Genomic DNA, 22562 nt, shown 5'->3' with positions numbered 1-22562 from the left:
CCCTTTCAGTCTTACCCTCGCTCACGTGAGTCGGGGCGTCCATGAATATCCCCGGACCACAAGAGGGATCTCTTTGGGAATCAGACCCGACGAAGGCAAAAGAAGGAGACGCACGTGCAGAGATGGGGTGTGTGTTGGGGGGGGGGGGGTACTGCAGATTTAGATCTCGAGGCTGCAAAGGTTACGCTTGCCCCGGAGCATCCCGTACCGCCTCCTGCCCTGCCCTGCGCGCGCACCGCACTCACACGCACGCCCTCGCACACGCACACCCTCGCACACGCACACCGCTACAAGCAGCTCCGCTCGCCGGACTGCTGAGGAGGCAGCCCCTCCGAGGTGCGCTCGCCGGAGGTGAGGCGGCCCGGTCCGGCACTGCCCCCCGCGAGCGCACCGCGCGGCTCTCGGGTCTCCGGAGCCCGCGGGCCTGAGACAAGGCGCGCGACCGCCCGCACGGGCAGGGGCTGCCCGGCGCGGACCGGAGAGGGGGCGGGAGCAGGCCGTGGAGGGGATGTCGCCGCCGCCTCCTTCCCCGCGCCTCCCTGCATGCCCTCGCTCCCTCCTCCCGTCCCGCAGCGGGTAGCTGGCGTTCGAAGGAGGCGGTGGCGCCGCGTGCGCCGGGGGAGGGGGCGGGGCGTGGCCGTGGGTAGCACGGGAAGCCCACGCGGCCCGGGAGCCCGGGCGAGCGGCGCGCTGGCTCCTCCCGGCGCTGGCCTGCAGGGGGCGCCGCGAGTTGGCGCCCCGCTGAGGCGGGGGCGGGGGCGGGGGCGCGGGCGCGGGGGGCGGGGGAGAGGCCCCGCAGCCAGCCTCCCTGCGCGGAGGAGGGGCCGGGCGGAGGACCGGGACCGAAGCGGGTTTCCCCCGCGCCGCGCGGTAAGGGTCTGGCGGAGTTCTGAGGCTGGGGCTCAACCGCCGCACCAGCCTCAGTGACTGCACGCCGGTCATCAACGAGAGGCCGCGGGGCGTCGCAGCCCGCTCGTCTGTATCCGCGGCTGCAGGAGGCCGCGAGCTGGCAGGGGGTGTTTGCCACCTGGCTGGTTGGCTTGGCTTGACTCAGTCCTGGCTCTGGAGTTGGGGGGGAGAAGGGCGGCTTTCTTTTCTCTCCTCCGCACAGCCGCGCAAAGCGTCGCAAAGTTTCCTACCCCTCGGGGAACGACGGCGGGTAAAGTTCGAGCCTTGCTTTCTGGCTGGGACGACCCGAAAGTACCAGAAGTCCGGCCGGCGAGCTGCCCCTTCGGCTTCCCCAGCAGTCACCCTCAAATGCACGCCCCTTCCCTGGCCAAGCGTGGATGCGGCCGGTCCTGGGCTGGGGGAACGGGGAGACCCGGAATCGGCGGCCGCGTCTGCCTTTCCGCTCGGCGGGGTTCTGCGCCCCCATCCCCGGGGACTAGCCCACCCTGCAGCATCGTTGGAGGAGGAGAGTAGGGGCCATGCTCCAAAAGTATAGAGTTCAAGTCCTCACAGGCACAGAGGGGGAGCTTGATCTGTCTCAGGGACTCTTCACACACCCCACAGGGGCGCCCAGGGTCAAAAGCGCCTTTGGAGTAAACCTGACTTTGTGAAACCTCGAACTCTAGGGTGTCCACGTCCCTTTCTCATTCCAGAAGTTCAGCTGAGCTTTGGATAGTAATTGTCCCACGTCCTGATCGGGACCAAGCAGCCAAGCCATGGCCAGAGGTGTGCGAATTTTTTTTTAAAGACCCACATCTTATAAATGTGAGATTTTTATCTGGCAGTACAGATTACTTAAAGCGTACCATTTCTCCGCGATCCAATTTTATTAGGATTTACTCTCATTTGTGCTCGACTTCTCTAGGGAAATAATACTTTGATTAATGTAATCCTGGCCCGGGATCCGCCACATGCCCCTCGCCCCTCTCCCAAGAGAAGGGGCCTGTTTGACAAACAATAACAGAGCAGTAACTCTTGCAATCTGCCCACACCTTTGGGGGTGGCTGGGGAGAGGGTGACACACGTTCAAACGCCGTTTTCTAAATTCAACGGTGAGAGAAGGGAGCTAGCTCTGCAAGCAGCGAACTTTCCAGAGGCAGAGCCCTGGGCATCCAGGCGCGGGGGCTCATGGGGAGGGACTCTAAGTGGGGTGCGCGCGTGGGTGCATATGCGCTCCTGCCCTCTGATTGCTCCCAGTGTCTGCCTCTTTGTCCCCCGCCACAGGCCTCCGCCACAGGGTTCTGTGCGCTCTCGGTGAACAGTCCCCGGACCCAGGGAGCGTCCACAGCGCCCACCCGCGGCCCCAAAACATCTCGAGAGCAGATCTTAGGAGATAACCAGCACCGACCTGAGGTGCCCTGCAGTTGCCAAAACCTCGGCTAGAAACCTAGAACGTGGGACCAAATTCAATGGTTCTCCTCATGCATACATGCATGTCTCCATCCATCCTGCATACATGCATACCCTACAAATATGCGGACGGAGGCACGGAGAGCTGCACCTTGCCCTTGCTTCGGGGTGAGAACGGGCGCCCCCTTTCCCTCTCTCCCTCCTCCCGCGCAGCACTGGCCCCCTCCCGAAGGGAGAACAACAGCTCAATTACGGAAAGGAGCGAAGGAAAGAAATCCCAGGCTCGGAGACGCCCGCTGCTGCTCCTCCGGTCCCCTTCCCTTATGCCCCGTCCCCACCCCCACTGTCCCCAGTTCGGGGAGGGCGGGGATGCGGCGGTGCGAAGGGGTCCTGCCCTGCTCCGCCAGAACAAAGCCCACCGCGGGAGCCCGCGGCCGCGCACGGAGCCGGTGACAAAGGCGGGCGGGCGGCGCCGAGCTCCAAGTCTGCGCTCCAGCGGCGGAGCGGGAAGGAGGCCTTGGGAGGTGGGGAGCGATTTGCACCCTGTTTTTCCTGGACTGTTCCCTCTTGCTCCTGTGTACCCAGTGACCTGTTAGGGTGACTCAGCCTTCACCTCTTCGCTCTCCCGCACCCCAGTCTTCCTCTCTCTTGTCCCTTTCGGTCCCCAATCGCCCTCCTTTTTTCTCCACCTTACTCCTTTTACCTTTTATCCTTCTCCTTTGGCCTTTTTATTTTTTCTTTTAAATCTCTTTACATTTTTCTTTTCCATAGAAAAGCAATGCTAATTTAACTTCTGAACGCCGCTGTGGGCGTTCAAACGATAGTTTGAAAGACCTTTAAAGGCAGTGTTTAGAGAGAAAGGGAATAATGGGATCCTCTTAATTTTATTACACAAACTGTAATCTAAAAAAAATAAAATGCAGTACAAGGAAGAAGAGCTTGGCCCTGAGACCCCCACAAGTCACCACCTATTCGGGAGAAGTTACTTCCGACAGCCACAAATGGAGTGCTCCGCTAGGCAATGCAGCCCTGGAACGCTGGTGTCCCTCAAGGCAAACCTAGTTTCTAGGGAAAGTTCCGATCGGACTTTAAAGCCCTGGCAAAGAATCGCCTATCAGACCCCTGCAAGAAAATCGTAGTGTTTTCGAACTTATGATACTTCAATAATGTGTTTGTCCAAGTCAAATTTTACTTGTTTTTGAGTCGTGAACAAAAAATAAAGGAAGAGCCTAGGCCATTTTGGACAATACATGCCATGACTTACGGGGATTTTTGCACCCAGATATAATACTAAATTAAGATTTGACCTCTGTCAAGCATCACTGTAAGCCTGGGATCCTTCCCTTGGGCTTTATTGAGTAATCAGGCTCCCTGCAGAAAACTTGAGAGGAGGAGGGCCTTCAAAGAAGTAGGGGATACCTAACTTTTAACTTGGGACAAACCCCAGTACATGAAACTGCAGAGAGCAAAGTCACTTAGTTCTACTACCGAAGTCTCTTTTCCAAATATAGGGCTGAAATTATATTGCTGCAAACCATGTAGTAGTTGAAGTATCAAATATCAATAAACATTGGTAATGTATTTTAAAGTTGGGAATGTATTTTAAAGGTGAACAAAAATAACCGCACTTTCTTGAAGACTCCCTGTGGCTGAGGGGTCTAGGGTGGGCCTAAGGAGGTAGCCTGACATAAGTGGGAACTTCCACATTCACCCAAGAGACGCCACATTTTCCCACATTGGGGAAAATGTCCAAAAGAGCAGCCTTCAGTCTGGTAAGCTGCGCTCAGCTCCTCAGACAATATCTGAGTTCAAATGCCAAAAGATCTAATAATAAAAAACAGAGACACCAAAGTGCAAGAGTTGTTTTCTGATGTGCCACGATGATTCTAATCCATCACAAAACTACTCAGTTCCAAGCCAGAAAAGAGATACTGTATAATGTACAGGAACGGTCTGGATAGAGTGTTTCCAAAGGAGAGGAGAATTCAGTTCTGTTAGAACCACAAGCTCCGAAAATCCAGCCACCCCTCTGGCAAGACTGAGTTAATATTTCTAGGTTTTGTTTTTTAAAAAACAGACACAAAAATTCATACGCGTTTGTGTGCACGTGCGCGTGCGCGCGCACACACACACACACACACACACACCAATTTGACCTTGGAAGATTTTCCTACCTAGGATATACCCACATGTTTTGGTTAATAAATCACCATCATCACCCTGGTCAATCAGCTGGGTTCTATGTTACCTAGCTCTGTGAATTTAAATTCGAAGAAGACCATTGTGGGGGGGGGGGGGTAGGGGAGCGGGGAGGTGAGAGGGGCAGGCGAGAATAGTCCATCACCACGTTGTGTCAGCTATGGCTTCCCTAGCGATTGGTAGTTTTCATTACCAGACTTGCCAGGTGCATACACGCAGCTAGAGCGGGCAAACACTTGGAAATGGGTTGTTTTAAAAGCATGCACTCGATAACCAACTTAACATGCCTTTTTCATTTAGATTCCACAGTCTGAAATGGCCTGTAGTTTAAAGCGGTCCTACAAGCATCAGAAGTAAAGCTTCTTACTATTTAGGGTGAGAATTTCTAGTGTCTGAATTTACAATTGCTCCTCCAAACCCATCTTAAAAGGGGGAAAAAAAAAAAACTAAGTGTTTGCTCCCTTCCTACAGATCATCAGATAAAAGTGATACAAAGAACTGGGCTGGGAAGGAGGGGGCTATCCGCAGGCTTCAAAAATAAATAAATAAATAAAAACTTAACAAGACCAAGAAACAACTCATCCACTGCCAAGATGACAAATACTCATTTCCACCCAAAAGCTGCTGTTGAAGAGCCCCTTCCTTTGTATATGACACACAGTATGGGTTATGAATATGTTTAACATTTTAATTTGTAAATGATAATTGCGAATGTGCTTCTACAAATATCAGAGCACCTTACTATCCTCAAATGGAAGCAAAAGAGTAAATACCCATTTTGTGTTTTGTACGTTTGACCCAGGTAATGTTCTTCATTCTCTCCTTTGGCAAAAGCAATTTCACCATCCCCAACGATTAAAAGCCTGTAGTTTTGCCCAGCACTTGGGATCTTAATTCATACCCAGCTTGATCGTTGCCACCTCCAAATCATTATAGAATCCTAACACGATTTCTATAATATGTCAGTTCTCAAATTAACTTGTTGCTTTACCCAGAATTATTATTTTCTGTTTCCTTTACTTTAGGTAATCTGAGACTATAGATATCATAAGGAGCGAGCATTTTTCATTGGTGTGGTATGTGTGTATGTGTGTGTGTGTGTCTTTAAGTACCTTTGCAAGAAAGGAAAGTAGCAGCCAACATAGTTATAATCACAGATCTCATAAAACCAAAAAAATTCACTCTCTAAATATGTACAATTATTGCTTTTTTTCTCCCAAACTGTCTTGCTAAATAGAAAAAGTTTCCTTTCTCCTTAATAATTTTTAAATGCCTTCAGCGACCCTGGACACACAAAGTAAACTGGAGCTTAGAGGCATTTGTCCAGTTCACGTGAATCTCCCCCAGAAGTCCTTTGTCTGAAAAAGTCCGGAGAGCTGAAGAAAAAGCAATGTTTGGACTCAGATTACACAGTTTCTTTAAATTTCCACCTTGTTTTATTAGCACAAACCTGACAGTACATCTCCTGACTAAATGTGAGAGCTCCCGTTCGAAAATCGTGGAATTAAAATGTTGCTCAGACTATCAGCTTTGCTCACAGGAGTCTCATAATCTCTCAACTCTCCTGAAATTGAATGCCATTTATAAATCCAAACCTTGGCTTTTTCAAGTCAGTTTCAAAGAAAAACTTCTCCTGGCTGGAACCAGGTTGATTTGGAGTTGAGTTTGAAAGAATAAAGTGTCTTTTCCCCTCTTCCAGAGGGACATTAGAGCTTTCACAAAACGTGCCCCCTTCCTAACAGGCTCTGTGACACATTCACAGGTGCGTTGAACCACTGAACCGTGGAAGCCAGCTTCTCACTTCCAGTCACTCATGGCTTCCCTTCCTTAGTCATAGTCTCTAAATCTCCTTGGGAAAATTGTTAGTGACAAACAGACTAATTCCTCAGAACTGGTCAGGATTTGCCCTTCACTATTTTAGGAAGTTTTCCGCACATTTTTTTTTCATCCTTTGCTCAATAAAGTTCAGTCTTCATTGGCCGTACCTAAAAATCCCTGAGGCGGGAAGCTTGTGCTCTATTAAAACTTTTCTTCAACTGTGTTAAGTAATATTGTCCCAAAAAGTTTCAAGCCCACAGTTTCCTCTCACCAACGGCTATTTTGTATTTTCTTTTCCCTAACAAGGCTTTCCAGGGTAAACCCCAAATCTTCTACAGCTATAGGAAGTAGCCAGAATTGAAGTAACCATTAAGTATCAAATGGAGTAAAAGGGATCCTGGAAGCCTTGACTAAATCTCCAAGAGCCTGAGTTCTATTTAGAAGTCAAAGCATGTATCAAGTTGAAGAACATTTAGTATTTAACAGATAATGCAATTTTGCTCTCTTGACTGCTTCCCCAAAAATAGAACCTGAAATGTAGCTTCTTAAGTAACTTATTCTGTGCTCTTGATAATTTTTTAAATGTTTTTGCTTCCATAGCCCAATTCCGTTTCCCAATCCTACATACACTTCACTGAGAGAAATGGACAAATGCTTTTTTTGTTTCTCTGTGATTTTTTTTGTTTTTTTGTTTGTTTGTTTGGTTTGGTTTGGTTTGGTTTTTTTTTTTTTTTTTTTTAAATGTATTTCCTTCAGGGCCATTTCACGGACAGAGATGGGTGGGAGACAGAGAGGTCACGGTCCTCACATTTAAAACCCTGTGTTATGTAATGAATCCACTCCTCATTGTGAATATGCATAGAGAGGTAGGGGTGTTTGTTCCTTTGGCAAGTTTGGAGGAGCAGATTTGCTTTTGAAACAGCTACATTTTACTCAGAACCTGCTAAGGCGAGTCAGTGCGCCCCCTGCTGACAAGTCAACAGTGCGACTCCCGAGCACTTCCAAAGTTTATTTTGTTCAGTAAACCGTGTCATATAAAATTAACAACAACCAATAAAATTAGCTTATATGTTTCAACTGTAAAAGTCCAAAACAAAATAAAGCTAGTTTTAGTGGCGCTAGAAATCTCTAGTTTGGCTTCTTCTCTTTGGCTGAACCGAGGTCCTTTTATCTAAAGCCCAGTGCACAAACATATAGCTTAATGTGACTAGTGTTCTTCCTTTTATTTCTTTCTCTATGGCAACCAATATGCTCTGCTCAGAAATGTTCCCCATCAAGGAAACAAATGATCTTCAGGGAGCAGCTCTATATGGCATCTGGTCCAATGGAGCACAGAGAGTTAACCCCAGTCAAAAGCAACGCTGCCAAGCACGTAAACAAGGAGTGGAAAACTGGTGATTCTTACCACCCCCTCCCCAACTGAAACTGCTTCCTCCCTCCTTACAAACCATTTCACTGATTTGGCATCAACTGTTTCCAAAGAAATTACAAATTTTGAATTGTAAGGTGTTCTGGAAGCAAGCGTGCAATAAAATTCCAGCCATTTGAACCTACCCCCTCATCACATCAGACTCAGCTTTCTTTAAAAAAGAACAAAACCAAGAAGCTTTTACAATCCTCTCCAGCCTATTTCACCAAGGTAAGGTGCCCACACAGGCTTGGCCTTGGCCTAGCTCTTTCCTCCAGCCATATTTATCTAATTAACTGCACCTCGCAAGTAACTTCCCCCTCGATTTTTACAAAACCCAGGGACAGTGGCAAGGGTGGAGGGCCAAAGCCGGCTGTCAAAATGGAAAACAAAGTAAAATCTGGTTTTTTATAATAAAGCTCCCGCTTCCTTTGGGAATAAAGTGGAGGATGTCCTGGTTAGTTTTGATTGATCACCCTTTTCTGATGGACTTTCACTACCGAGCTGGGAGGCAGCAACTGAGACTGCTCCCCAGACTCGCCATTAACCAGGGGTGCACTGACTTCCTGCCTCCTCTTCCTCCCCTGCTTCCTTCCACTGCGGCTCTCTGCCCTCCCTTTGCCAAGCCCCCCCCCATCCCCCTGCTCCCAGCAGGAATCCCCCCACCACAATCCCAGGCAAGCGCACAAGGGTCACCACATCAGCCCTGGCTACAGAAAGGGGGTAACTTCCCCTCTGTTCCTGATTCTCTGGGGGGAGGGGGGCAAAACAAGAAATATGTATAATACTGCGTGCTTTATAATGATTTTTTCTAGGGCTCTCCCTCACAACCAACAATTAAAATTAATAGCACTCTCCTCCCCCACCCCTCAAAAAGTGAAATGCCTCACTACAGGGGAGCTTTGGAATGAGTCCATCTTTTTATGTAATATTTTAGCAGGGTTGAGTTTTTTTACTCCCTTCCTTCCCTCAAAACAGTTGCTCTGTGAACCCTCTCTTGTCCCAAGCCATGAAAATAAGCTCCCAAACCTACAAGAGCATAAACAAACCGGAAAAGGGGGGAGAAAGAGAGAAAGCAGGTAAAGAAAATGAAAAGGACTTACCGAACAAACTTCCAGGATTAGATTTTAAAATAAAAGAAGATGTTTTATTATTTTTTAAAGGTGCCTGGGGGGGGGAGGCATATTCTCAACTCCCCAGAACCGATGCATCCTTAGTCTTCCCTTTACACTGACTCTTCTAAACCCAGCTCTCCACCAGTCTATTATTTTCACCAAAATATATGAAAATGTATGCAAATGAAAATCAGCACTAACTGTTCTCCCCTTGTTATATACTTTGGATTTTTTTTTTCCAGACAAAACAATCACACTCGGCAAAGGGAGGGGGCGGATGGGGTGGGGCTGGGTGGGGGGGGAGGCTGGGGAGCGACTCGAAAACTAAGTACGCGCAGAAAGGGGGGGAGGACGAAGGGGACAGACCTCGGAACAGAAGTGTATTTCTGTTATCGAGGAGCACAGCGTTTTGGGGGGCTTCCCATATGCACACACACCCTCCTTGAAAAGAAAGAAAGTGGATCTGTTTGCAGAGGCGCTATCACGTTTCATCAGGCCACCTGAGACTGCTTTTGAAAGCGTGTACTGTGAAATTCATAGCAGTAATTTAGACAAAATCCTCACTGTATATTAATGAAAGGCGGCCCCATGGCTCTGTTCCTATCCTCCCCATTCAGTGTAAACAAAACCACGAGACTCTCTCGGTTTTTGAGCCGGATCCAAGCAAAATCGGCAGGAAAGGAAAACACGGGGTGCTGGCACCGACTATTCAAACGTCTGCACCTGGAGATCTCAGATTTATTCAATGAAATCTGTGTTCCATCTTTTATATATACATATACACATACATAAATATTTTTTTAAAGGAATCTTAGGGGGACGTAGAAGGGGGAAAAATCCGTTCTGTTTGGGGTTTGGTTACCGCTGCCTTTCAGAGCTGTACCTTAGCAATAATGGCTTTGCTAAAAACCTACCTACGACGGTATCTCTCACCCGGCAAGCAGGAGCTGGACGAGATCTTAAATCCTACGCGTCTACAGTTAATCTCGAGATCATGCAAAGGCGTAGCTTGCGGCTGGGCTGGAGAGCTCTGGCTTTAACTGAGTACACCTAACTGCGTTCAGCCAGAGGAATGATTCCTCGGGAGAGGGCAGCCCGGTTCACAGATTAATCGGAGCACACCGGCGGCTCCGCGACTACCCCCAGGGCCGCCGCTGGAGCTCAGGACTGCCGGCTGGAGGAGCTGGCTGGGGGCGGCGGGCGCAGGGCTGGCGCACCCGCAGCCAGGGGTGCGGGATGCACGCCCGCGCACACTCATTAGGAACGATGTATTTATTGAATGTCCGAGTTGGGTTAGTTCATTGGAAATCCCCGAGGAGGGTTCAATTTGCCCTTGTTTTCGTTGCCACTTTCTCTTTTTTCTTGGTTCGCTGAGGTTCCTCTGTGCAGCGTTTCCGCTTGGCCGCGTCCCCCCACCCCCGCTTCTCCCGCCTACCCTGCGCGCGCCCCCTCCCGTCCCCCTTAACTCTTTCAGCCAGGCTGGGGCTGAGAAAGCGTTTGTCGCCGCCAGCCCATTCACTACGTAAACCCATCCGAAACAGAAAAGAAAGAAAAAGCACCACTGTGTCTAAGAATAGCGAGCAAGCAAAACACCACTAATAACCATAGAGGGGAAAATACATACACACACACACACACACATATATATATACATACACACACACACACATATATATATATACATACATACATATATATATGCACACACACGCACAATGTAAGCGGTGGAGGGCGCGGCTAGTGGATCCTGGTTCTTTAGGCCGGCTCCCGCTGCACTGGGAATCCCCGGAGCCTTTGGGGTGGAATACACTTACGATGGATCTATGGGGAAAGGTCGAGCTGATTGCTTTTCAAATACATCGCAGGGCTCTGCTGACCGGCACCCTCCAAACACACAAGGACACGCTCGCTACTTGCTTGAATCCCAGAGGAGGGGGGAGGGAAGAAGGGAGGGAGAGCGCAGAGGCAGAGAGGGGGTGGGGGAGAGAGCGAGCCGCGGCAGCGAGCGGTCCGTCTCGCACGCGCGGGCACCGCGCTGGTCCTGGGCTGCAGGTTTCCCAGATGATGGCATCCGAGAACTTAAACAAAGGGGGACGCCGCCAGCGCAAAGCGACTGCGGAAAGTTGCGGTGGCGGATTTCCAAGGAGCGTGGCCACGACCCGAGCCCTTGGCGATGCGAGCTCTCCCTTTCCACCCCCGCCGAGACAGAGATGGGGGCCGGCTGGTGAAGGAAAAAGGAAACTTTGAAACCACTGGGGATACATCTGCCTATAGGTATTAGCGTGAATGGTGCATCCATGCCGCGCGCTTTACAAATCTCTGGGATGGGGGTGGGGGCGGGGAGGGCGGCAACACAACGCAGTACTAGGTGAAGTGGGTAGATTGTTATTTTTCATGATTTTTTTCCCCTCTTCATTTTCCTTCTGATTCTAACTCCCCACACACACACACCCCCGCCACCTCCTTTCTCCCATCCCTCCCTCCCTTTTCTCTCCCCTTTCATCCCCCTTCCCAGATTGGTAGCGAACGCCCTGAGCCGCGGAGAGTACGCCAACCTCTCGGCCGGACACTAAGAGTTAAGATGTGGCGGAGGGGGTGGAGGGGGAGGGGCGGAGAGGAGAAAGTGGCCAGGGGGAGGGAGGCTGGGCGGGGGGGTGGGGGGGACGACAGATTTCCAGCTTCTACGACGCTCTGCCTAAATTAAAAAGCAACCAATCGGAACGGCCGGAAGGGGGGCCGCGCGTCCTGAGCCAGTCATTCTGGGCCTGCCAATCACCCAGCGGGTAGCCAATCAGCGGGGGCCCTGGTGCTCGACTTCCTTGTATTTGGGAAAGTGTGGTGGTGGGTGCGCGCTCGCGGCGGAGGGTAAACATTCGACAGTCCCTGCTCTGAGAGGGAGGGACAGAGAGCGAACTGTCAGATCCCAGCGAGAGCGGGCGGGCGAGAGAGGGAGAGGGAGTGAGAGAGAGAGAGAGAGAGGGAGGGAGAGGGAAAGTGAGAGAGGGAGAGAGAGCGCGAACGAGGGCGCAGAGCGAGCTCCCGCTGCAACTCCGCTTCGGCTCGGCCAGCGCCAGCGCCGTCGGTGCACTCTACGAGCCGTGCAACGTGCCCACTGGAGTTGGTTGTGTATCAAGGATCCCCTATATGCACACACACACCTCCACCTCCACCAATGCACTCTTCTTCCTCCTCCTCCTCCAGACAACTGCTGGGAAAAAAATAAAACACCAACCCCAACCGTCAGCAACAAGGTAACAGAGCCATTCGACCTCATTTTTCTCCTGTTCAATTTTTTCCTTGTTATATTTGTTTCCTAATTTCTGCCCAAAAGGAAAGATGTCGCATCAGACTGTGACTGTTCCGAGGAGAATGAAAAAGGACTCTTGTTTCAGAGGCAACCAAGAGCTCCGGCAATAGCAACTTCAGAGAAATGCACCATCGCAAGAAGTTTTCCTAGGACAGAACAAAACTTGAAACGAAAGGACCAGAGGAGGAGAGCAGGAGCCAGCCTCTCCTCTCCGCACACGCGAGCAGCCAGCATCACCACGCCTTCAAGGACGAAAAAAAAAAGTTTTACTACTCGAAAGGAAACCGAGTGAAATGTGTTCCTGAGGAGGAGAGAAGAGAGCGGGCGAGGGGAAGGAGCAGTCCGGTGGCTGGTCATCCATAATTTGGTTAAGGAAGAGAGGAACGGCTGCTTTCTTTGTTGTCTCCCGTGAAATCTTCACTTAGCAGGTGGACTGAGCCCCGCGCCCGGGCAGAGTCCTCACTCGCCTGAGGACAGCAGGAGGAGCCGGAGCCGGCGCGCCCCGCCAAAGAGCCCGGAGCGCAGGCCCGCGCCCCGCCCGGTGAGCCCCGCTGGAGCGAGCGGAACGCGCCGGGGCTGGGGGGCGGCCACGACCCCCCCTGAAGGGGGCGGCCACGGAGCGCGCCCCGAGAAGCGAGCCCCCCTTCCCAGAGCGCTGCTCCTGCTGCTGCTGCTGCTGCTGCTGCTGACCAAGGCCGGCCGGCGACCCCCGCGCCCTGCCGAGCGGCCTTGCAGCTGCAGCCGGGGGCCGCGGCGGAGGCGGCGGCGGCGGCGGCGGGGGCGGAGGCGGCGGAGGAGGAGGCGGCGGCGAAGGCGGCGGGGCCGGCCCGGGCCCGGGGCGGGGGCGGGGGAGGAGGGGGGGGAGGAGGCGGGAGGCGGGGGGGCGCGGCGGCGGCGGCGGCGGCGGCCGCGGCTGCTGCTGCTGCGGCGGCGGCGGTGGTGGCGGCGGTGGGGTGGCGGGAGCGGAGCGGCATGGCCACGGCGGCTTCTAACCCCTACCTGCCGGGGAACAGCCTGCTGGCGGCCGGCTCCATTGTACACTCGGACGCGGCGGGAGCCGGCGGCGGCGGGGGTGGCGGCGGCGGGGGTGGCGGCGGCGGCGCGGGAGGCGGCGCGGGCGGCATGCAGCCCGGTAGCGCCGCCGTGACCTCGGGCGCCTACCGAGGGGACCCGTCCTCCGTCAAGATGGTCCAGAGCGACTTCATGCAGGGGGCCATGGCCGCCAGCAACGGCGGCCATATGCTAAGCCACGCGCACCAGTGGGTCACAGCCCTGCCCCACGCCGCCGCCGCCGCCGCCGCCGCTGCCGCTGCTGCCGTGGAGGCGAGCTCGCCGTGGTCCGGCAGCGCCGTGGGCATGGCCGGCAGCCCCCAGCAGCCGCCGCAGCCGCCGCCGCCGCCGCCGCCGCAGGGCCCCGACGTGAAGGGCGGGTCCGGACGCGACGACCTGCACGCGGGCACCGCGCTGCACCACCGCGGGCCGCCGCACCTCGGGCCTCCGCCGCCGCCCCCGCACCAGGGCCACCCGGGGGGCTGGGGGGCCGCCGCAGCCGCAGCCGCCGCCGCCGCCGCCGCCGCTGCCGCCGCACACCTCCCGTCCATGGCCGGAGGCCAGCAGCCGCCGCCTCAGAGTCTGCTCTACTCGCAGCCCGGGGGCTTCACGGTGAACGGCATGCTGAGCGCGCCCCCGGGTCCGGGCGGCGGCGGCGGCGGCGCGGGCGGCGGCGCCCAGAGCCTGGTGCACCCGGGGCTGGTGCGCGGGGACACACCCGAGCTGGCCGAGCACCACCACCACCACCACCACCACGCGCACCCTCACCCTCCTCACCCGCACCACGCGCAGGGGCCTCCGCACCATGGCGGCGGCGGCGCGGGGCCGGGACTCAACAGCCACGACCCGCACTCGGACGAGGACACGCCGACCTCGGACGACCTGGAGCAGTTCGCCAAGCAGTTTAAGCAGCGACGCATCAAACTCGGCTTCACGCAGGCCGACGTGGGGCTGGCGCTGGGCACGCTGTATGGCAACGTGTTCTCGCAGACCACCATCTGCCGCTTCGAGGCCCTGCAGCTGAGCTTCAAGAACATGTGCAAGCTCAAGCCGCTGCTGAACAAGTGGCTAGAGGAGGCGGACTCGAGCACCGGCAGCCCCACGAGCATCGACAAGATCGCCGCGCAGGGCCGCAAGCGCAAGAAGCGGACCTCCATCGAGGTGAGCGTCAAGGGCGCGCTCGAGAGCCACTTCCTCAAGTGCCCCAAGCCCTCCGCACAGGAGATCACCAACCTGGCCGACAGCCTGCAGCTCGAGAAAGAGGTGGTGCGGGTCTGGTTCTGCAACCGGCGCCAAAAGGAGAAGCGCATGACGCCACCCGGGATCCAACAGCAGACGCCGGACGACGTCTACTCGCAGGTGGGCACCGTGAGCGCCGACACGCCGCCGCCGCACCACGGACTGCAGACGAGCGTGCAGTGAAGGCCAGGGGCGCAGCGCAAAGAGGGCCGCCGCCGCCGCCGCCTCCGCAGCCGCTGTCAGCACCGCCACCAACTCCTGCCGCCGCCGCCGCCACCGCCGCCGCCGCTGCCGCCGCCGCCGCCGCCGCCGCCGCCGCCGCAGCGCCAACCCCGCACTGGGGCCGCACCGGGCCGGGGCCGGTCCGCCGCCCTCTCCTCCGCCCAAAGACAAACATGCCGGCCCTTGGAGGCAAAAGAGCGAGAGAGAGACAGACCAAGGAGACGTTTCTGAAGTCCAAGGAAGGAGGGGCACAACAAAACAAAAAGCGTAATAAATACCGAGACTGTTTTATATACATATATATAACAAACAAAACCGGAAGAGAAAAAGGAGGCGATCATGAGATCTCGTTTATACTGTGGTGGTGTTTCCTTTTTGTTTTTCTTTTTCTTTTTAAAGAAGAGTGAAGATGCCTCGCGCACCAAAACTGCACTCCTGAGGTTTTATCCACCCTAGAAAGTCCTACATGGCAACGGTGGACCAGCACCTAGCACCTGCCTCGTCCTCTCCTCTTAAAAAAAAAAAAAAAAAAGCACCCCTCTCTCCTTTTCACTCACTCCCCCCTCCAAAGGGCTGCCTAAAGTGATCTACGGAAACTTTCTTTCCTGGGAACGACCTGAAAGAAAGCTGAGGCACCGGGTTTAATCAGAGGATGACTCTGTGCTCGGGGGCCCTGTGTTTCTTGGCCATGTTAAAGTCATTTGGGGACAAATTGACTATGAAATGGGAAGGAGAAAACAAAGAACAGTCTTCGGGAAGGAAAAAAAAAAAAAAAAGAAATATTCACAGCTTCTGAAATTAACAGACTGAATAGCAAAGCCAAAAGAAAAAGTATCCTCAAAGTAACCTTGGAAATAAAGCATCATGAAAGAGCAGAGGGATGGGCGAGGGAGAAGGGGATGTCCTCCGAGGAGTGGGAGAGGCCCGGCCGAGTCCTGGGCAGGGCGGGCGCGGACTGGGCACGGAGCGAGGCCCCGCCACCAACCCCGGCTTTAACGGCGGTCACTCGGGTGGATGAGGCCTAAAGATTCCACCGCTAATATTTTTTTTATTAATATTTTTTATTTTTTATTTCTGGACTGACTCAGATAAAGAGATTTAGAAGGACTGAGCACCAGCCGACGCACTTCTCTGGACTTCTCTCCTCAATCCGTTGCCAACTTTGATTGAATGGGTGCTGAGGTTGTGATTACATAATACTGCCATTTCCAAGCAGTGTTTTTGGTAGGTTTTAATAAACAGACTTTTCAAAAGACGGCAATATAGAATTGTTAGATCCGTTGTTGATCTAAAAATATTTGCTTTATATTTTCATTAAATGACTTCTTTTAATATTTTATTCAGAATACTTATGAACTGCTGCAAAACGGTAATTTATTTTTCCCCAGATCTTGTATTACGTGTTTTTTTCAGACGAGCACAAATCAAAATGAAATGAAAATATGGACAGTTGCTAGGTAGTAAGGGTATCTTTTGATGTGATCATTTGATTGTAATTTAATTTGAGTAGTGATTCCGTAAGAGCTGATCGAGAAAATAAATTTGTTAGAATGAACTAGTCTGTGTCTGATGCGTAAACGCTATGTGGGAAGAAAAGAGTTCTTTAGAAGATATTTTTTTACTAATGCAAGTCCTTAAGTGATAGCACTGAGGAAGCAGACCCTGCTCCACCTAAGGTATATTTGGAAATAGAGAGTAAAGGACAGACATGACAGAAACTGCTAGTACTTTAACATAGTTGTCACTCCTCGTTAATCCATAAATCTCACAACATTTTCCTCTCCCTTGGTTTCAGTGGGTGTTTTTAGTGTTTTCAGGTGAGATTGTCTAAAGACTAGTCCTTTTCTTGGAGATACCTGTGTCTTTTTATCATCTTTCCCAGAAGACTGGACTACAGCACCAGTAATAATGTGCCAACTGGTTATTAATGGTTAAGACAGAGCTCCCCAACCCAAGTTTAGCCTCTCTTTCCCCTCCCGTCCCCCCAACCATACTAAGTGTCTTTCCTCTTTTCTGAAGACTAATAGTTGTAAAGAATAGCTTACAAGTCTATAAAGTATTTTTATATTAATTACTTCCCATTAATAACTATATGCAATTCAGTTTAAATTATTAAGCTGTTTGGGAGTTTTTGTTTTGTTTTGTTTTGTTTTGTTTATTATTCTTGTATTGGAAGAATGTAGTTCTAATACCCTGATTTCGGGCTACACTGCATTACCTTCAGTGTGATCACCAGCTCAGACTTCAGATGCCATATTTCTGTGTTCTGGTCTTTCCCCAGTATGATTCTGTATCTTCTTTACTGGTCCTGGGCTCTGAGCTTTTTTTGATTACTCTTTAGCCACACCCTGCAGAGCGGTCACATTTATCAAGTTAATGTATTAATATTTACAATGTGGGAAAATGAAAGTATAATGCCTCAGGTTGTGAGTACTACAGACGCAAAAGACTCTGCTCAGTTGAGTCCCTTTGTATTGTACTTAAAAAAAGTATTGGGGAGTGATAAAGCAATGATTTTATGGATTAATTTCCTCTTAATCTCATTTAGCTGTCACTCACTTTCTACCTTCTCTCATCTTCCTCTCTCTTCCTCTGATATTGATGCAGGGGTTAAAAAAAAAACCTGGAAAACTGTGAGAGCAACAAGGAACAGTCATTTCTTCCAGACAGACCCTGTGTCACTTTCATAAATCAAGCCCAGCCAGATGGCCGTGTATTGGGTTGCATTATTTTAAACACCAAATCCTACTAAAAATCACAATCATTTTGATTTGTGAAATCTGAAAAAGGCCATATTTATTAAACAGAGAGAAGGGAAAAAATTGAAAACAAGAAACCACAATTTACTTTTCTTTGCCTTCTTGTTTCCTATTTCTCTTGTTATTGTAATCTCTCAGCCCGGCAAATTTACAACCTGGAGTGAGGGTTGGGGGTGGGGACAAACTTCATCATTTTTTTGAGGGGCTACTGGGGCAAGCAAAGCAGGCCTCGTGAGAAAGCTGAGGACTGGGTGTGGTGGGTTTTATAGGGTGGCTACTACTGGCACGTGAGATGAAACCCTATTTTCCCTACAGGAATGGTAGTGGTTGATTAGACCGAGAATGGGTCCATTTAAAATTTTAGGAGGTATTTGCTTACTCGATTTGGCTGACAACAAAAGAACTAACATTAGATTTCACACTGTTTTCTATTAAAAAGCAACCTTTGCTGATTACTTTGGAAGGAGCCCAGATTTAGGGGTAGCAGAGTAACTTTTGATTGGAGAAGATGGGAAAGAAAGCCCATTTTATTTCATCATTTTGCGTTTAAAAGTGAGCTCATGCTTGCACTCCATATTTTTTTTTTAAATCAACCCTTTGAATGTATTTACAAAATGAAATTCATGGCTGAAAAACAAAAGAGGGCAGCTATAACTGAGAGGTTTTGTGCTAAGGCTTATATTGTTACACATGTAAATAATGAAAATATTGTTATATATCACCAGATCTTTTTAATGAATTTGGTCATTGTGTTCCTTTGCAGCGCAAGTGTCTTGTGCTTCGTAAAGTGGCCATTTGTTTCCTCCATTTCAATCCACCCCCTCCTCCCCTTCCAACCCAAAGGAAAGTGACAAAGTTCTGTTCCATCAATCTGGCTAATCCCGAGCTAGGCCCATTTATAGTTTGCAGTGTCCTGTGGTTCCTGATCAGTTGTCCAAGCCCCTGTCACCTCATTCACCCAACCATCTTCCTGCAAGTCTGGGCGATAAATCATTCAAGGTGTATTTAAAATAGTCACTTTGCTGTTGTTGCTCTGCCTTTTTTTTTTTTTTAAGTACTTAGCCAAGGACTACTTCTTTGTTCCAAAATAGAACTGTTCATTATTGATCTTAGAGATTCCCTCTGCTTCCCTGTAGCCTCCAGTGTTTGCTTATTACCATGCTCATAATCTGTTTTGTATGAATGGTTTTCAACATTCAGAGAATAATTGGTTCTAATATTAAATGCAGTATATACTATTGATAGTTTTATCGATAAGTGTAATATTTTAAATAATTTTAACAATTAAATTTGTTTTTTAAATTATATATTTGTAAAGTATTTATCCTGTTGGAAGCAACAATATATTGTTGTATTTATTCGTTTATTTTTGTAATAAATGATCAACCTCTTCAAGCTAAATCAAAAATGACACTTTTATATATTTATACAAAATGCATTTTAAGATATGGGCATATTTGCACCAATTTGTATGTAAATAGAGTAAGAGCCATCAATAACTTGTAGCTTTCAGAACTAAATTGAAGGAAGAAACATTCTCTCCACATGGAGTTTAGTTTGCCCAAGTTCCAGGGTAATTAATCAAACTCTAAAATGGATGCAACAAGTATTGGCACTGGATGCAGACTTGAAATTAATTATTTAGGAGGTGGACCTGGTTTTTTTCAAGGCAGAAGGATAGCAATGAAAGAATTCTCTTCTTTCATGAAATGCACGTGGCTGACGACTGATTAGGACAGATGCTATGTATCAGTGATAAAAACCCCATACCTGGCTGTGCTCAGACATCTATGCTGGGGGAAAGGTGTTGAGAGTTAAGACTTGGAGGCTATCAGTGACTCAGAAGCAAGGTGATTGGAAAGATAGAGTTGTGTTATGTTTGTTTTCCAAAAATAGCTCTTCCTGAAACTGTGAGTGAAGAACCTTTCTCTGCTAGTCTGTTTCTGACAGCATGAGCAATCAGTACAGGTGTTGCTGTTGCTGATGTTGGGAAGAGTGCGGCGCGTCACAAATACGGGGGCCACCTCTCCAGCTCGTGGGGTTTTGTAGGTCACTTGGTCATCTCAGTTCCTCAGGGCGGCTGTTCCGAGGGCCTGAAGGTCACCTACGTGACCTCCCGGCTGCTGGAGCCCCACCGTGGGCTTGATCTTGATTTCAACAAGGAAATCGGAGGGCTCTGGGTTTGCCTGAACTTTCCAGTCTAGAAAAGGAAATAGTGCGGAGGCTGGAAGACCTGGGTGGGGGTGGAAGAGCGGAGACAGCAAGAGGGGTGCTTGTGTAATCAGATTCTTTGATTTTGTTAGCCTGGCTCATGGCCTATTAATTAGATTACTCTCTCTTTCATTCTTGATTTCACATCCGTGTTTGTTCCTGTATCCTAAAATGTGGGAGCGAGCGTGGCGAGCAGGAGCCTATGATGTCACTGCCGGCCAGCGGCGGCCGCCTGGCCTTCTGGAGGGCTGTGGGCTGCGTTCTTTATGAGTCTTGAGTCGGATCTTCCTCAAGGAAGAGATGGCTCTGGAAATGACCTCAGAGGGGTCTGGGAAGAGGGCAACTGGCATTCTCGAGGCCGCACGGTGTGCGCGCGCTGTGTGTGTGTGTGTGTGTGTGTGTGTGTGTGTGTGTGTGTGTGCGCGCGCGCGCGCCCGCGCGCGCGCGCCCTCGCGCCGCGTGCCTGAGGGTGCTGGGGAGGGGAGGGGGCTGCGGAAATTCTCGGCCTGGACTCTCAAGCCCTAGGGAGGCAGATGGCTTGCTCAGGTGCAGGGCCTGCCTCAAGTGGAAATGGGGACCCGAGGAGCGGAGGAAGGCAGCGCCGGGGCAGCGTGCGGGAGAAACCCCGCTTCTCTCTGGGACCCAGGGCAGACCGGGCGCTGAGGTGGGGTGGTGGCGGTCGCCGTGGTGTGGCCGGATCCCTGTTCGGCCTGGCCCGGCCGTCGGCCCAGCCGTAACAGCTGCTGCCAGTCCCACAAGTTGTTTTCCTCGTGGCGACCATTCAGCAAAACGCACGATCCTTTCTCAAAGATTTAAATTTCGCGGATGAATTACCATACACCGGTTGCTTAGCAACTAAATTCAAGCAGGGCTAAGAATATGCAAGCTTTTTGTATTCTCATTAATAAAATGCCACTCTGACACAGCAACCCGACTTTGGATCACTGCAACTTCTGTAAAAGCCGTAGGAGAATACAAACCGATCCTGCCATTTAATTACAGATCAAAATGGCTTGAAACGCGATGTTTTGTTCATCTATCTTCCTAAAAGCGATGTAAAAAATAACGGCTTTTCAAGAGCAGTAGTAAATTTTTTTCTGTAATGGAGTTGTCTATCGGGGTTACTGATAATTGTCAACTGAAACTTTTTTGAAACACGGGTTGAAATATCCCTTTTCATCAGCATCTCTACTCTCCCCCTGTTCCCTGTCCTCTGATGCTGCGCTCGTTTCCCAGCCTGATAATAACAATTATTGTCATAATTCTGGAAATACTCGGGCCTTGGGAGCCCTAGAGACTAAAGGGCAGTTGGTGGAGCAATTGACAAGGCCGGTGGCTGGAGAAAACCTAAGAAATCGAGGAGAGAGAGAAATGAAAACTTGGGAAAGTTTCCTTGGAAGGTCGGTCGGCTCAGGTTCCAGAGGTCCTGGCGAACACTTTTTTGGAACGCATAGGGGAATTCAAGGTAGAAATGCCAGTCGACCTCCGTTCCATGTTTGCGGATTTTCCGTGCTGGGGTCCAGCCTCCTCTCCCGGAATTCAGTTGCCGCCTCCCCCTCCGCGGACCGCAGAGTTCAGAGGGGCTGAGTTCAGGGCCTGCTGACCCAGGCTCTCCCGGAGATCCACCTCCCTGCTGCCCCAAGGCCCGGAGCCCTGGAGGAAAAGTACAGACGGAGCTGGACCCCCTGGGTCTTCAAAGACTCTGGCCCAGCCCGGAGCCTGGGATTTACAGAAGGGGGGGGCACTTTGTGTCTCTACCCGAAGGGTGCCGTGCCCGGAAGGGGAAGCAATGGCTCAGAAATGAGGTTCTAACCCTTTGCTACATACTGTCCGAAGGTGGAGAGGTTTGGGTGGGGGGAGCGAGTAGGGGTCAGAGAGGACTGGCCTCGTGCGCGGGTAGGTCGCATTGTTTGGGAATACGCGGAGACCTTGGAAGCCAGAGCCGTGGAGCGGGGGCAGGGCCAGGAGGACGTTGGCGGCTTTGTGAAGTTTCGGGCCTCCAGGCCCTGCGCGCCGCATTCGGTAGTGGAGTGCTTGGGGAACTCTGGGCACTCGGCCCGCGCCACGGCTTCCCGCGTGTGGGGAAAACTCGAGCGCCGGGAGAATGCTGGAGCAGGCTGCGAGTGCCCGGCCCCGTCCCGGTCACCACCCCCCGCGCTCCTACTCCGGGCCGGGCCTGGGACCGCGGGCCCCGGGCCTGCGCGGCGATGTCGAGCTGGCGGCGGGCAAGCGCGGGCCGCAGGGGAAGGCAGGGGTGCCAGGCGGCGAGTTGGTGCCCAGTCCGCCCGCCAGGACCAGCGCGCGCCGGCTTGGCTTTTGAAGCGCTTAAAGGAGGCCGAGGCCCGTTTTAGAAAGATCCAGGGGCAAAAGTGAAACTCTCCAAATGGGTCCCAATATCATTCCCCGAGAGCCAAAACCCTTCGCTCGCAGTTTGGCATACCTGAGAACTTAAAGGGGTGACTTCCCCAGGGCAGTCTGGATGCTTAAGGATAACGATACCTCCCCCCTTCACCCCACACCCAAATGACTGTTTTACCGGATTTCTTTCTGGTGAGTAGGAAAAAAAGAGGGGGGGGGAATCAAACCAGAAGTTGAAATATTTGCTGTGTTAAGTGCTCAGAGGCATTAGAATCCGTTTTTTGGTAAAACGTGTATAATAAACAGGAAGCCGTTTATTTACAAATACAATTGCCCCCAGACAAGCCACATTCCATGTAAGTAATTCATTAATGAAATTCGTTCCTTTTCCTCCCTTTGGAAAGAGAAATTTTAGCTTTTAAAAATAGCTGGGTCTTGCGGGGGAGGGGAAAGAGCATGGTTAGTTACCTGTTCCTAGAAAAAGAAGCTGGGAAGTCCAGGCAATTCTTGTCTTTTGGGGTGTTAAGCAGCATAAAATAACCACTGAAAAGAGATGGAGAGCTTTTTGCTTTTTTTCT

The 22562-nt window shown here is 51.3% G+C and overlaps 1 protein-coding gene and 1 long non-coding RNA gene across 7 annotated transcripts in view; one reads left to right on the top strand and one right to left on the bottom strand.

The window, feature by feature from the left end:
• The window catches only part of LOC116595415, a 63849-nt gene extending 52998 nt beyond the window's left edge, over positions 1 to 10851 (bottom strand). For 4 of the 6 annotated variants that reach the window (XR_004287667.1, XR_004287670.1, XR_004287669.1 and 1 more), the window contains exon 1: positions 8827 to 9042. This is a non-coding gene — a long non-coding RNA (uncharacterized LOC116595415). Of the gene's footprint in view, positions 1 to 8826; positions 9043 to 10652 lie in introns of those variants that run through there. The other 2 variants (XR_004287668.1, XR_004287672.1) reach the window with 2 other exon arrangements.
• Positions 10852 to 13035: 2184 nt separating this feature from the next.
• Positions 13036 to 16211, top strand: POU3F3 (POU class 3 homeobox 3). The gene has a single exon (XM_032351698.1). The coding sequence runs from the start codon at positions 13118 to 13120 to the stop codon at positions 14615 to 14617; it is 1500 nt and encodes a 499-aa protein (XP_032207589.1). The 5' UTR covers positions 13036 to 13117; the 3' UTR covers positions 14618 to 16211.
• Positions 16212 to 22562: the final 6351 nt, after the last annotated feature.

Source organism: Mustela erminea, chromosome 7 (genome assembly GCF_009829155.1).
Source record: "Mustela erminea isolate mMusErm1 chromosome 7, mMusErm1.Pri, whole genome shotgun sequence".
Taxonomy (NCBI): Eukaryota; Metazoa; Chordata; class Mammalia; order Carnivora; family Mustelidae; genus Mustela; species Mustela erminea.
This window is presented reverse-complemented; position numbering and strand designations above follow the sequence as displayed.